Below are 13,089 nucleotides of genomic sequence, written 5' to 3' on the forward strand. Positions count from 1 at the left end.
TCACTGGCGGCAGAACGACTCTGACGGAACCTGTTTGGGATGCAGAAGAGCTGTGTGTTGGAGGGCAAATGTGCTTTTCCATGTGGTGGGGAAGCTGCTCATGTCTGCTACAAATCATACATTATAAATGTAATACAAAGTAATTGATTTAGCAAATATGTTAAGAGTAGCTCATGTTTTGAGTTTGTCACAGGCAGAGATTTTAACCTAGGTAAAATCCAATTCTTTGACTCAACTGAAACATTTTTCTAATTCATTCAGTCTAAAGGAGAAATAACTGTTCTATTTAGAGGAAATCACAGGATTTGAAGTGTTAGTGTTGTATTTGTAAGGATTTACGTCATCAAAAGAAGTCTCTATAATACTGAAGTGGGTCACCTAGTTGGTAATTTCTGATTCTGAAAGACACGTCCTTTTAAAGCAGCACCAGATCCCATCACATATTATTGGGACGGTCAGACAGTGTGTTTTGGGGATTGTGTTTTTGGCTCAGCCCCCCCGTGAGGGTGTGAGCTTTGACCCAAGCTGGAATAGTGAACTATTACTTCCACTGGTCTGTCCGCATTGGGATTTGTGTGTTTGTTTGTTCCTTGGTCAGCTCCTATTCCATCTGTAAGTGGTTTAACACAGAGGGGAATTAACCCTGGCTGAACATTAATGCTATTTACTAGGACTTGGAGGAGCCTGGGAATGAACTCGGGGCACTTTGGAAATTCTTTGTTGGTGTTGATTTAGACTCCAATGAGGCTACTTGTTGAGGTAATGTAGGCAGGTACTCAAGGCGGACTTAGGTGTGCGTCCCAAATGACACCTTATTACCTATATAGTACACTACTTTTGACCAGAGCTACTATGGGACCTGGTCAAAAGTATTCCCTGGTAGTCCTGTGTGGCTCAGGGGTTCGATTTCCCCCTGGGGTCACCCATACGAAAATGTATGCACACATGACTAAGTCACTTTGGATAAAAGCGTCTGCCCAATGGCATATTCTATTAGTGCACTGTATAGGGAATAGAGGGCCATTTGGGACTGAGCATTCAGTATCTTCTGTTTTGAAGCATTGTTATTGCAGTGTTGAAACCACATCTTGGTCAAGTCTGAGCCATCAATTTTCAAGAGCAACAGAATTGTTCTGCTCTTTTCAGTTTTATGAAAAGGTACTGTTCCTTTACCCAAACTGTCACAGCAATCTTACATGTTGTGTCATTTCCTCCAGCTCTTTCTGTATAAAGTACATTTAGACTCACAGGTTGCATATAACGGATGTTAGAGATGTGTGTTTCCAGTTCAGTTCCACACAGCCGGTAATTACCACTCCATCCCCTGCCAACTGCTGAGGAGGTGAGAAGAGGGCACAGTTGCTGTCTGCAATGTTTGTATTGTTCATGGTGCTCTCATTCTAGCAAAAATTGATAAGGATTTTGATAGTGGCCTTTCGTCCTCAGCAACTCTTCCTCATAGTGACTGACAACACTGCAGCAAGGTCTGGAACACTACGACTGTATAACTCATTACATGGCAAGAACTCTAAAATTAGGCCACTTACCATCCAGTTTGAACACCGATGCACACACACAGCGCTTGCGCATACACACCCTAAAGTAAGTATTTTCCACTAAAAAGCGACTCCTTTGTTGTTTTTGCCTAGAGCCACTTGAAGTTTTCTATTCCAACTTGGGATCTAGAGAGAAGACAACACACAGGTTTACGGTTACTGATGATCACAACAAACGCTAGTGAAAAGACCGTTGTCCCCCAGGCTAATTACCAAGCGCCGTGCACTGAAGGAGTAGTTTGTCTGCAATGTGGTTGGCTGCCTGCTGCTCACGCTATCTATCTTAGGCTAGCGCAATAGGCTAGCCTAGTGCAATCTGTCTCCGCTGTGCTGCAGAAGGGATTCAGTGAGTACAGCCTGGCTGCTCCCTCCTCCCCCGCTACTCTCCCTCCCCCTCGGTCTCCTCTCTCTGCGGGGCCATGTGCTCAGCACCCGCATTGCATGTCATGCCGCCTGAGCTGTGTTTATACACACACACACACACACACACACACACACACACACACGGCACAGTGAAACCTGCTCTACTTTCTTTCACAAAAACGGATCTAAACGAGGCCCCACTACTCCTCGAAGGAAAGGTGGGGGGAAGGGAGGGAGTCATGTTTGTCACGTGCAATTGAAACAAAAGCTAATTGTAACCTCATCTCCCTTTCTCCCCCTCTTCCCTCGTCGTAGTGTGGACTGCCTTGTCGTAGCTGCAGAGCTCTTTTTCAGTGTTTCTAAGGATGGTAGGGACTTAGTGCTTTCGGAAAGTATTCAGACCCCTTCTCTCTCTCACACACACAGTACCAGTTGAAAGTTTGGACACCTTCTCATTCCAGGGTTTTTCTTTGTTTTGACTATTTTCTACATTGTTCTACAACTGAAATAACACATGGAATCATGTAGTGACCAAAAATGGGTTAAACAAACAAATAACAATATATTTGAGATTTTTCAAAGTTGCCACCCTCTGTCTTGATGATAGCGTTGCATACGCTTGGCATTGTCTCAACCAGCTTCACCTGGAGTGCGTTTCCAACAGTCACCAGCAAAGCAACCACACACCATCATACCTCCTCCTCCATGCTTCACGGTGGGAAACACACATGCAGAGATCATCCATTCACCTACTCTGTGTCTCAAAGACACGGCGGTTGGAACCAAAAATCTCAAATTTGGACTCCTCATACCAAAGGACAGATTTCCACCGGTCTACTGTCCTTTGCTCGTGTTTCTTGGCCCAAGCAAGTCTTCCACATGCTGAGCACTTGTTGGCTGCTTTTCCTTCAGTCTGCGGCCCAACGCATCCCAAACCATCTCAATTGGTTTGAGTTTGGTTGATTGTGGAGGCCAGGTCATATGATCTTTCTCGGTCAAATAGCCCTTACACAGCCTGGAGGTGTGTTGGGTCATTGTCCTGTTGAAAGGTACCAAAAAAACTCTGCAGCATTGAAGGTCCCCAAGAACACACTGGCCTCCATTATTCTTAAATGGAAGAAGTTTACCAAGACTCTTCCTAGAGCTGCCCCCCCTGGTCAAACTGAGCAATCGGGGGAGAAGGGCCTTGGTAAGGTTGGTGAACAAGAACCTGATGGTCTCTCTGACAGAGCTCCAGAATTCCTATGTGGAGATGGGAGAACCTTCCAGAATGACAACTATCTCTGCAGCACTCCACCAATCAGGTCAGACGTAAAAGGCACATGACAGCCCGCTTGGAGTTTTCCTAAAGGACTCTAACCACGAGAGACACGATGCTCTTGTCTGATTTAACTTTTTGGCCTGAATACCAAACGTCATGTCTGGAGGAAACCAGGCACCGCTCATCACCTGGCCAATACCAATGTTTGTCAGTGGTAGGGACTGGGAGACTAGTCCGGATCGAGGGGAAAGATGAACGGAGCAAAGTACAGAGATACTTGACGAAAATCTGCTCCAGAGCGCTCAGGCCCCGACTGGGCGATGGTTCACCTTCCAACAGGACAACGACCCTAAGCGCACAGCCAAGACAGCGCATGAATGACTTCAGGACAAGTCTCAATTTCCTTGAGTGGCCCAGCCAGAGCCTGGACTTGAACCCGATCAAACCTCTCTGGGGAGACTTGACAATAGCTGTGCAGCAACGCTTCCCATCCAACCTGACAGAGCTTGAGAGGATCTGCAGAGAAGAATGGGAGAAACTCCCCAAATTAAGGTGTGCCAAGCTTGTAGCGTCATATCGAAACAGATTCTAGGCTGTAATCGCTGCCAAAGGTGCTTCAATAGAGTACTGAGTAAAGGGTCTGAGTACTTATGTAAATGTGATATTTAATTTAAAAAAATGTTTTATACACTTGCAAAAATGTCTAATCCAGTTTTTTTGCTTTTTCTTTATGGTGTATTGTGTGTAGATTGATGAGGGGAAAACATCTATTTAATCCATTTTAGAATAAGGCTGTAACGTAACAAAAATTGGAAAAAGTCTTAAGTGGTCTGAATATTTTCCAAATGCACTGTAGTAGTAGGTGGATCAGTACAGGCTGATGCTGAAGAGGTGCGTCCATGCTTTCTCTGGTTTCTTGTCCTGTGTTCTGTAGTATCCATCTGCTGTTCAGTGTACCTGAAACAGGCCAAGTTCTTAGCTTGTCTCACCCTAGCTGTTGCTGTGTGTTCTCTGTTCTTGAATGGGGGCTGGGGCAGATATCCTTGCTTGTGTCGACTACGGTTATAGGTGGTGGTGGTGGTGGTGGTAGTGGTACAGCTTGCCTTGCAGAGTGTTTTGACTTTCTCCAAGGACAGTATTGAACAGCCAAGTGCATACGAATGGCAACTACAGCTAGTATAGCAAGCAGATGGGGGTGTATTAATGGCTAGAAGCAGCTAGCTACTAGATCGTGTAGTGACAGGGGTGGGGCCATAGTGGGTGTTGGTGTTTGTAGAGCAGTGAGTAGTACATACAGCATCTTTCTCGCGGGTCCTCACTGTTTCTCTGTCTGTATGAGTCATAGCACTAGGCCCAGAATTCCACCGTGTGTTCATGAGCATGCTTGCAAAAGACATGCCCCCACACTCGCATTCACATATGACTCCGTGTTACAGCGTTGGCTTTATGACTGCGTTCTACAACCGTTTTTTTTTTACCTTGTTATAGCATTGTTTATTTGGTCGCTGATGCCTTTTTAATATTCTACCACTGTACAACTGACGCACTGGGACAATGTGCTGCTTATCACCTGACATGTTGCCATGGAAACAATGGCGGTTTTCAGCTGTTGCCGTGACAACAAAACGAGGGGGGCGGTCTGATTGGAGCAGAGTGCTGTCATTATTCATACAGTTATGTTGGTGGTGAAGACCACCCAGACCGGCTGGGGTCTGTCTAGGACCATAGGTGACTCACCACCAGCCAGTCAGGGGAGTCTGCAGCAGTACTCCTTCTACTGGACTGATAGAGCCTATAACAACACCAGACTGGCTGTCTTAATTGTTTTAACTCTACCCTAACATTTAAATCAAGACGGAATGAAAGATCTGGTCTTCTTTAGCTTTAGACTGCACAACACTCATCTCATTATATATCCACACACACACACACACACACACACACACACACATCTCCTTTCTGCCTTCCAAGGTAAGGAGCAGTTAAACGTAGATTTAGACAGGTCATAGGGTTTGGGTTGTGTTTCAGTGTGAGGGGCCTGGGTTTGTGTGAGTGACAGCACAGCAGAGCATCTTATCTGATCCTGGTTGAAGACCCGCAATTGGCCTTCATCTGTTTATACTTCCATACTGAAAAGCAATTGTACAAATGTATGTGTACCTAGTCTCTCACACACAGCTACATTATACACAGATACAGGAAGTCCAGGTCCGTGAGAACACAGCTTTATGGCTTTATGGCCAGCCTTGTTAGCCTTGTCGTGATTCTATGGTCTTCCAAACCTAGTCGATTGGGCAATACCCACTGGAGGAGGGGGAATGAAACTCAATGTCTTTGTCTCTCATAAAGTCAATGTAAAGGTTTCCTGTCCTGGCAGACTTCATGGTGTTCTTCCTAGTTGTTTTCTCTCTCCCAGGCAGACTGACAGTATAATCTCTCTGTCCCGGCTGCTCTCCCTCCGTACAGACCTGCCCCGCCCACTACAGCCTGTTTTGTCAGCTGACCAGGAAATGATAAACTGGGTCAGAGAGCCACTGCCCAGCACCTCCCTCTTTCTGTACTCCTTCCCTCTATGCAGGTCTCTCTGTGTCTGTTCTTTCTTTCACACAGTCATGCTGCCTGCCCGGTCATGGTGTAGGTTAATGTCTGTTGCTTCTGCTCGTCCAGTCAAAGGAAGCAACAGACATGGAAATGGCTCTCCCAGGACTTTATTTTAGACTGCTGTCAGTCCTATGAAATGGTCTTGATTAATGCTTCCAGAGTAGTAAATGAGTGTCCATGTGGTTTAGAAAGAACATTTTGTGGGGACTAGCAAGGTGAGCAAAGAGGATAATGGGAGGGGCCCACATAAGGAGGCATACCCAAGCAGTCTCTAAGAGGATGTTGATGCTTGCGTCCAACAGTAGTACTACATTCCGAGAGTACTAGTTAGTGTTCCCAGAGGGGATTGTCCTTTGCTCCTCTGGAATCCTGCTCAGCCTACCGTGGAATTGAAGTAGAGGCAGCAATGACCTTCTGAAGAAACATTATCTATCGGCTGTTGTAAACACTCAGGATGTGGCCGTGGTGTCGTTTTGACAGTAATGTAACATTTGACATGTTTCTGTACAGGGAGAGAGAAGGATCTCTTGGTCAGTGTGTGTGTAGCCCTGTCACTGTCTCAACATTGACAGATGAAGTAGAGACCATGGGGTCAGGAAATCGTGTTGGTGTTATTGTTGGTTGTGTGATGTACTGTCACAGATAAGGATGTGACCAGCATAACGAATACACTAAGGGATTAGAAGAGAGAAATGTTTGGTGCATGTGGTCCCGCTGCTGTTGCTAAAACACAGGTCTGGATAGCAGCTTTTACTTTACATGAACGCAAATGGGGAGGTTTATGACATTGGTATGTATGATTTTAATTATGACTAGGTAAACTCAATGTACACATTGAGGACCAATGACACCTGGGATAGAATCCAGCCTCTATATATATATATATATATATATATATATTTTACTGGTTCTATTGAAGAACTTGTGTGAAACTTCAGTTCAAAGTTTTATTATAATCAAATTGCAGAATGCAGGCTCTGTCTGAAATATATATTTGATTGCCCCATTTATAAATGGGTGTGTTCAAACTGTACTGAGCACTTTTCTCTCTCCCTCTGTGTCTTACAGACGTTGAAGCGCAAGGAGAAGGAGTACGAGCATGAGATGGAGAGACTGGCGCGGGAGAAAATCGCTACTCAGCAGCGATTGGCTGAGCTGAAGAACGAGCTGAGCCAATGGATGAATGTCATGGAGATAGACCGTGTTCTCAGACAGACGGTTCAACCAGAAGACGACCAGGCTTCTACCTCTACTGCCTCAGGTACGCTCAATCAATCGGTTTAACCAAGCAATCAAATTAATTAAGAAAACCGTTTTGCTTATAAATAGATCTATGGACACACAGATCAAAATTGTTTGCATTGAACGAGAACCCTGATTCTCACCGACACAGGAGTAGGTCTCTTTTGCCTGTGTGAAGCAGGATGTGAATTCTGACACCACTTGAAGCTGGGATGTCCCTAGTATTTAATTTGCTCTTCCGACTGTCCAGAAACTCCTTGCTGAACCCTACATCACAGCCACTAACAACGCATATGCCTGGAATCCTTACATCATAGTGCAGCAGTAGCGATCCGAGATCGATTTAGAGCCAGTAATCAAAAATAATTTTAAACAAATAAGATTTGAAACCATTTTTGTCATATATGGACACGATTTTAATATGAGATGAAAGGCGAGTTCAGGAAGCCCAACTAGAGCTCTGTGAAGTTCACAGCGATGGGGGCAGACGTTTTGCTCGAGACCGTTTGAAAATATGTATTTTACAGTTAAGGTGAAATCTTAGTAGTTTTTATAATTAGAATATACTATTTGTAGAAAGCATAAGTAATTTCAAGCCTTATTCAAACATTTTTTTTGTTGAAATAGGAAATAAACCCAGCAACAACAAAAAAGTCCCTTTTTAAGGACCCTGTCTTTCAAAGATAATTTGTGAAAATTCAAATAACTTCACAGATCTTCATTGTAAAGGGTTTAAACACTGTTTCCCATGCTTGTTCAATGAACCATAAACAGTTAATGAACATGCACCTATGGAACAGTGGTTAAGACACTAACAGTTTACAGACAGTAGGCAATTAAGGTCACGGTTATGAAAACTTAGGACACTAAAGAGGCCTTTCTACTGACTCTGATAAACACCAAAAGAAAGATTCCCAGGGTCCCTGCTCATCTGCGTGAATGTGCCTTAGGCATGCTGCAAGGAGGCATGAGGACTGCAGATGTGGCCAGGGCAATAAATTGCAATGTCTGTACTGTGAGATGCCTAAGACTGTGCTACATGGAGACAGGACGAACAGCTGATCGTCCTCGCAGTGGCAGACCACGTGTAACAACACCTGTACAGGATCGGTACAGCCGAACATCACACCTGTGGGATAGATATAGTATGGTAACAACAACTGACCGAGTTACACCAGGAACGCACAATCCCTCCATCAGTGCTCAGGCTGTCCGCAATAGGCTGAGAGAGGCTGGGCTGAGGGCTTGTAGGCCTGTTGTAAAGGCAGATCCTCACCAGATATCACCGGCAACAACATCGCCTATGGGCACAAACCCACCTTCGCTGGACCAGTCAGGACTGGCAAAAAGTGCTCTTCACTGATGAGTCGCAGTTTTATCTGCTGGTCGGATTCGTGTTTATCATCAAAGGAATGAGCGTTACACTTGAAGCGGGATCGAGGTGGAGGGTCCGTCATGGTCTGGGGCAGTGAGTCATAGCATCATCGGACTGAGCTTGTCATTGCAGGCAATCCCAACGCTATGCGTTACAGGGAAGACATCCTCCTCCTTCATATGGTATCCTTCCTGCACGCTCATCCTGACATGACCCTCCAGCATGACAATGCCACCATGCACAGAATGAGCTGATTTCCTGCAAGACAGGAATGTCAGTGTTCTGCCATGGCCAGTGAAGAGCCCGGATCTCAATCCCATGTGAGCACGTCTGGGACCCGTTGGATCGGAGGGTGAGGACTAGAGCCATTCCCCCCAGAAATGTCCGGGAACTTGCAGGTGCCTTGGTGGAAGAGTGGGGTAACATCTCACAGCAAGAACTGGCAAATGTGCTGCAGTCCATGAGGACGAGATGCACTTCAGCACTTAATGCAGCTGGTGGCCACCAGATACTGACTGTTACTTTTGATTTTGACCCCCCCCTTTGTTCAGGGACACATTATTCCATTTCTGTTAGTCACATGTCTGTTGAATCTTGTTATGTTCATACAAAATGTGTAAATATAAGTTTGCTGAAAATAAACTCAGTTGACAGAGAGAGGATTTTTCTTTTTTTGCTGAGTTTACATTTATTTTCATATTTGTGCGTAAACTTCTTCAAAAGTGATTATACCTCAGCAATTTATAAAAACAATGACCAGAAAGGTGAGATTTGAACCTTTCTTGGAGTATGCAGCATTACTAGTTATTGTTTATGGCCCTCCTGATAAATAATGACCTTTGGGGATTATGTAGATCACATTTAACTGGTTTAAGATATAAGGGGGATCATAGCTATATAGTTCTATATTGGACCCTATAGTCATTATAAAATTGTATACCATTTGAGGTTCTTGCAATTAATTACTTGGAAAAAGTCCCTGAAAGTCCTTGAATTTGACTTGCCGGTGTCTGTATAAACCCTGTTTTAAAGGTTGTATAGTCCTAAACCTAGGTTGTTGTATAGGTGGAGTTATGGGCCAATTTGCACATATTCACTTTCATTCCTAAGTACACATGTAGAACTTCATGAAAATCCTTGTTATTTTTGTTTCAAACCATTTTGAAATGTTGATCCCAATGTCACACTATTTTTAGAAAGACCAAACGACACTAGTTCCTACACAGTGTTTTAAGAATGTACAAAGCGGTCATATCTGTGACGTTATCAAGCGTAAAGTTAATGTGTTCTTTCTGTCTGTCACACAGAGGGTGAAGACATCATGGATGACGACATGGATGAGGAGAATGTTCCGGCAGCCTTACCCACCGTGCCTCAACAAGCCATGCAACCCGAGTTGTACAAGACTGTGGCCACTACTCCCATAACCCCCACCACCTCCATCCTCACCCAACACATCTCCAGCCAACACAAGGCCCAAACGTACCCCCACCCGCTGTCACCCCTGGCTGTCTCGGCTACATTCTCCACCCCAGCATCCAACATCACCACCACCCCTATCCAGGCACTCCTATCGCCTCACACACACATTGTAACCTCCCCTAGCACCCTCTTCCCGGCTCACACACACATGGTGACTGCCCACGCTCATACTCACATGGTAAAGGCCCCCAGCCTCCAGCCCACAGTCATTGCCCACGCCTCGGCTTCCCACGCCTCTGTCATCCAGGCCGTCAACCACGTCATCCAGGCTTCATCTGGAGGAGCCAAGCACATCACCCATCTAGCTCCCTCCTCCTCAGCCCCCATGCAGCTGGCCCCAGGGCACCACCACCAGCCCATCGGAGACCTCCCCATCCACCCTGTTACCCACCTGGGCCAGCACCATCTACCCACCATCTACCCCCAGTCCGTGGCTGTCTCCCAGCCAGCCATGGTGGGCCACATCACCCATACTCTCGCCCAGGTCAATGGTACTGCCCCCAGCCAGGGCACAACCACCATCATGGGAAAGCAGGCGGCAGTTGGTGCCCAGGTGGTGACGCATCACCAACAGCTGCTGAACCCTGTAACTATGGTGACCTTGCCTTCATTCCCCGTTAGCACTCTGAAGCTTGCCTGATTTCTGAACCAGGCCAGAGCCATCCTGAAGCTAGCCTGAGAACCAAGCTACATGAACAGGCCACACCCACCTTGAGGTGGTCAGAGTCAGGCTGAAGTCGGAGACAGACCTCCAGATCTGGAGAACATCAGCCTCAGAGCAGACCAGCCGGACAGGAACCAGCCCAGACTCCGAGACCAGGGCGACTGAAGCAGGCCAAGAGTGAGGCAGGCACCAGGACTACTGTACTGACAAACAAATGTAAAAGCCTTCATACTGGACGCAAGTCCTCATATTCACTGATGATTCTCAAACTGCATTATTAACTAACCTGATGCATTACAGCTGTCAATAAGAAGTAACTCAGAACATTCCAAAAAGAAACTATAAAAATGTAATTTTTTTTTAAATATATCTTTATAATGGTTATGAGAGGTGAAAGACAGCCAATGTTGTTGTTGGGCTGAGTATGATGTCCAGGATGGTAATGTTGATAGAGTGTGATATTGTATAGGATGCAGTAGAGAGAATCACATGGAGACATTCTCTGTCTGGCCCTCTTCTGTGTTCATATCTACAGTAGCTAATAGTGCGAGACATCCAATGTCCAAGGCAGTCAGACCTGCATATTTTCATTCAGGACCGGTTTTTATATTTCTGGTACAGGGTCCCGTATTCCACAGCCAAGAGTATTTACAAACCACACTGCTAATGACTGTGGTGGTGCCACTATTTGCTATTATGAAAGCACCAAGGTTTTAGATTTAACTGAAGTCTAGCACAGAGGCCAGGGCCTGTATTCACAAATCACCTGAATAGTTGTGCTGATCTAGGATCTGCCCGTATAATCTCATTCATTATGATTTTAGTCTAAACTGATACTAGATAAGCACTCCTACTCTGAGACACTTTGTGGATACGGGCCTTGATGTGACCAGAAGGCAAAGCATCCAATTTCAGACCGCTGAATCGGGGTCAGAGAGACTGGCTCTCTGGCTGTGTGATTGGTAGGTGTTGGCACGTCAGCGTCAGCATGGGATCTGTGTGTGTGTGTGTGTGTGTGTGTGTGTGTGTGTGTGTGCTAACAACTAAGCGCCATGAAGGAGCACATTGAGGACATAATTGCTGGGACCTCCCCTTCCCACTACCCAGGCACATGGCTGTGAAGTGAAACCTAAAACACGGCCTGGCCGTTCTTCTCCCACTGCAGTGCTGTCATATTACTGCATGTTCCACAGGCTTCCCCTGCTGGTGGTAAACCACAACGGCATGTAAAATGGTCAATGAGTGTACTAGTTTGTAATAACATATATTGTGTGTGTGTGTGTGGCCCAAGCAGGAATCAAACCCAAATGCAGGCATTACCAGTTCCACCATGCACATCTGAAGCAGGTGATGTAAGTATAACTGTGAGGACTTTTCACAAAACTGAACAACCACTCAGTTTAGCACAGGAGTAAAACTACAATACTCAAGTGGCTACATTATTACCACGATTTATATATATTTTTTACTAATGGCAGAGCAGGAGCCATAGCAGGCACAATCACTGTAAATTGTTCCTGGAGTATCTATGTATGTGTAATAAAGTAGCTATATAGTGAGGCATATCTTGTTTGTGTTGCAGCAGTGATCTTGTTTAAGGCCTTCGGCAGTGTCACGGTAGACCATTGAAGTGAATGTGGCAGTTTCGGGTTAAACGGCATGGTCAGGCAGTCACCTATGCCATTGCTATGCTATCGTCTTTTTCCACCAACCATATGAATTATCTGGTATATCAATTCTTATCTAGATTCTCGTGTTGGCCGTCCACTGCACTATTACACGACCTGTGTAGCTGAGATTCAACTTTTAACTTCTAGCACTTTGAAATGCTACTTAATAACCCCAATTAAAGCAAAACTGGTTTACAACTGTACATAGCACTCGCAAAGACAGCACGTGACTGTGTCCCTCTTCACTTAATCTGAATGGTTTTGTGTCTGTCTTTGGGAGGAAGAATGGACATGGTAGTCATAACATTTAAAAATATATATTTGATCAATCTTTGTGTGGAATGGAACAGTATGTATGTACACATTCAATAATGGTTTTAGTGTATTTTAAAGATTTGCCTGTTTTTGCATGTAGATTGGTGATTTTGGTTCATATGTAGATTTTTATGCCAGCTGTTTTCTGAGACCATGTACAGTACTGTATACCGCGGGAGAGCTTTCAGAGCCCTTTCCACAACCTTTGTTTTCCCTATGGAGAAAGTGGAAGTTCTATATTGCCTGTACATTTTGGGCTGCGTTTAGATTTAATTGTCCATTATGTAAAAAGAGAAATCATTTAAATTGCATAAGTGGAAAATGCTTAAGATACTTAATAAATCTTATTACATTTATAACTTCTTGCTTTGGTCAATTTATTTGATCTACATTTTTAGGGTGTGTGTAGGCTCGCTTAGCAACACTATCGCAATACAAAGTAGGAGTAGTAGAAAATGGCTAGAATGGAGAGACAAGATGTTACTTCCTTTATTGTATTACAATTCATTGCATCCTTTCTCTTCCTCAATGACTTTATGAAGTGCTGGATTCAATCCGAG

General features: G+C 44.9%; 1 protein-coding gene across 1 annotated transcript in view; it reads left to right on the plus strand.

Moving 5' to 3' along the window:
- The window catches only part of LOC112239968 (max-binding protein MNT), a 28,870-nt gene extending 15,982 nt beyond the window's left edge, over window positions 1-12,888 (plus strand). Inside the window, exons 5-6 of the mRNA XM_024408341.2 lie at window positions 6,850-7,042; window positions 9,706-12,888. Coding sequence (XP_024264109.2) covers window positions 6,850-7,042; window positions 9,706-10,520 — 1,008 coding nt within the window. The 3' untranslated portion in view covers window positions 10,521-12,888. The remainder of the gene's footprint in view (window positions 1-6,849; window positions 7,043-9,705) is intronic.
- Window positions 12,889-13,089: the final 201 nt, after the last annotated feature.

Source organism: Oncorhynchus tshawytscha, linkage group LG13 (assembly GCF_018296145.1).
Source record: "Oncorhynchus tshawytscha isolate Ot180627B linkage group LG13, Otsh_v2.0, whole genome shotgun sequence".
NCBI lineage: Eukaryota > Metazoa > Chordata > Actinopteri > Salmoniformes > Salmonidae > Oncorhynchus > Oncorhynchus tshawytscha.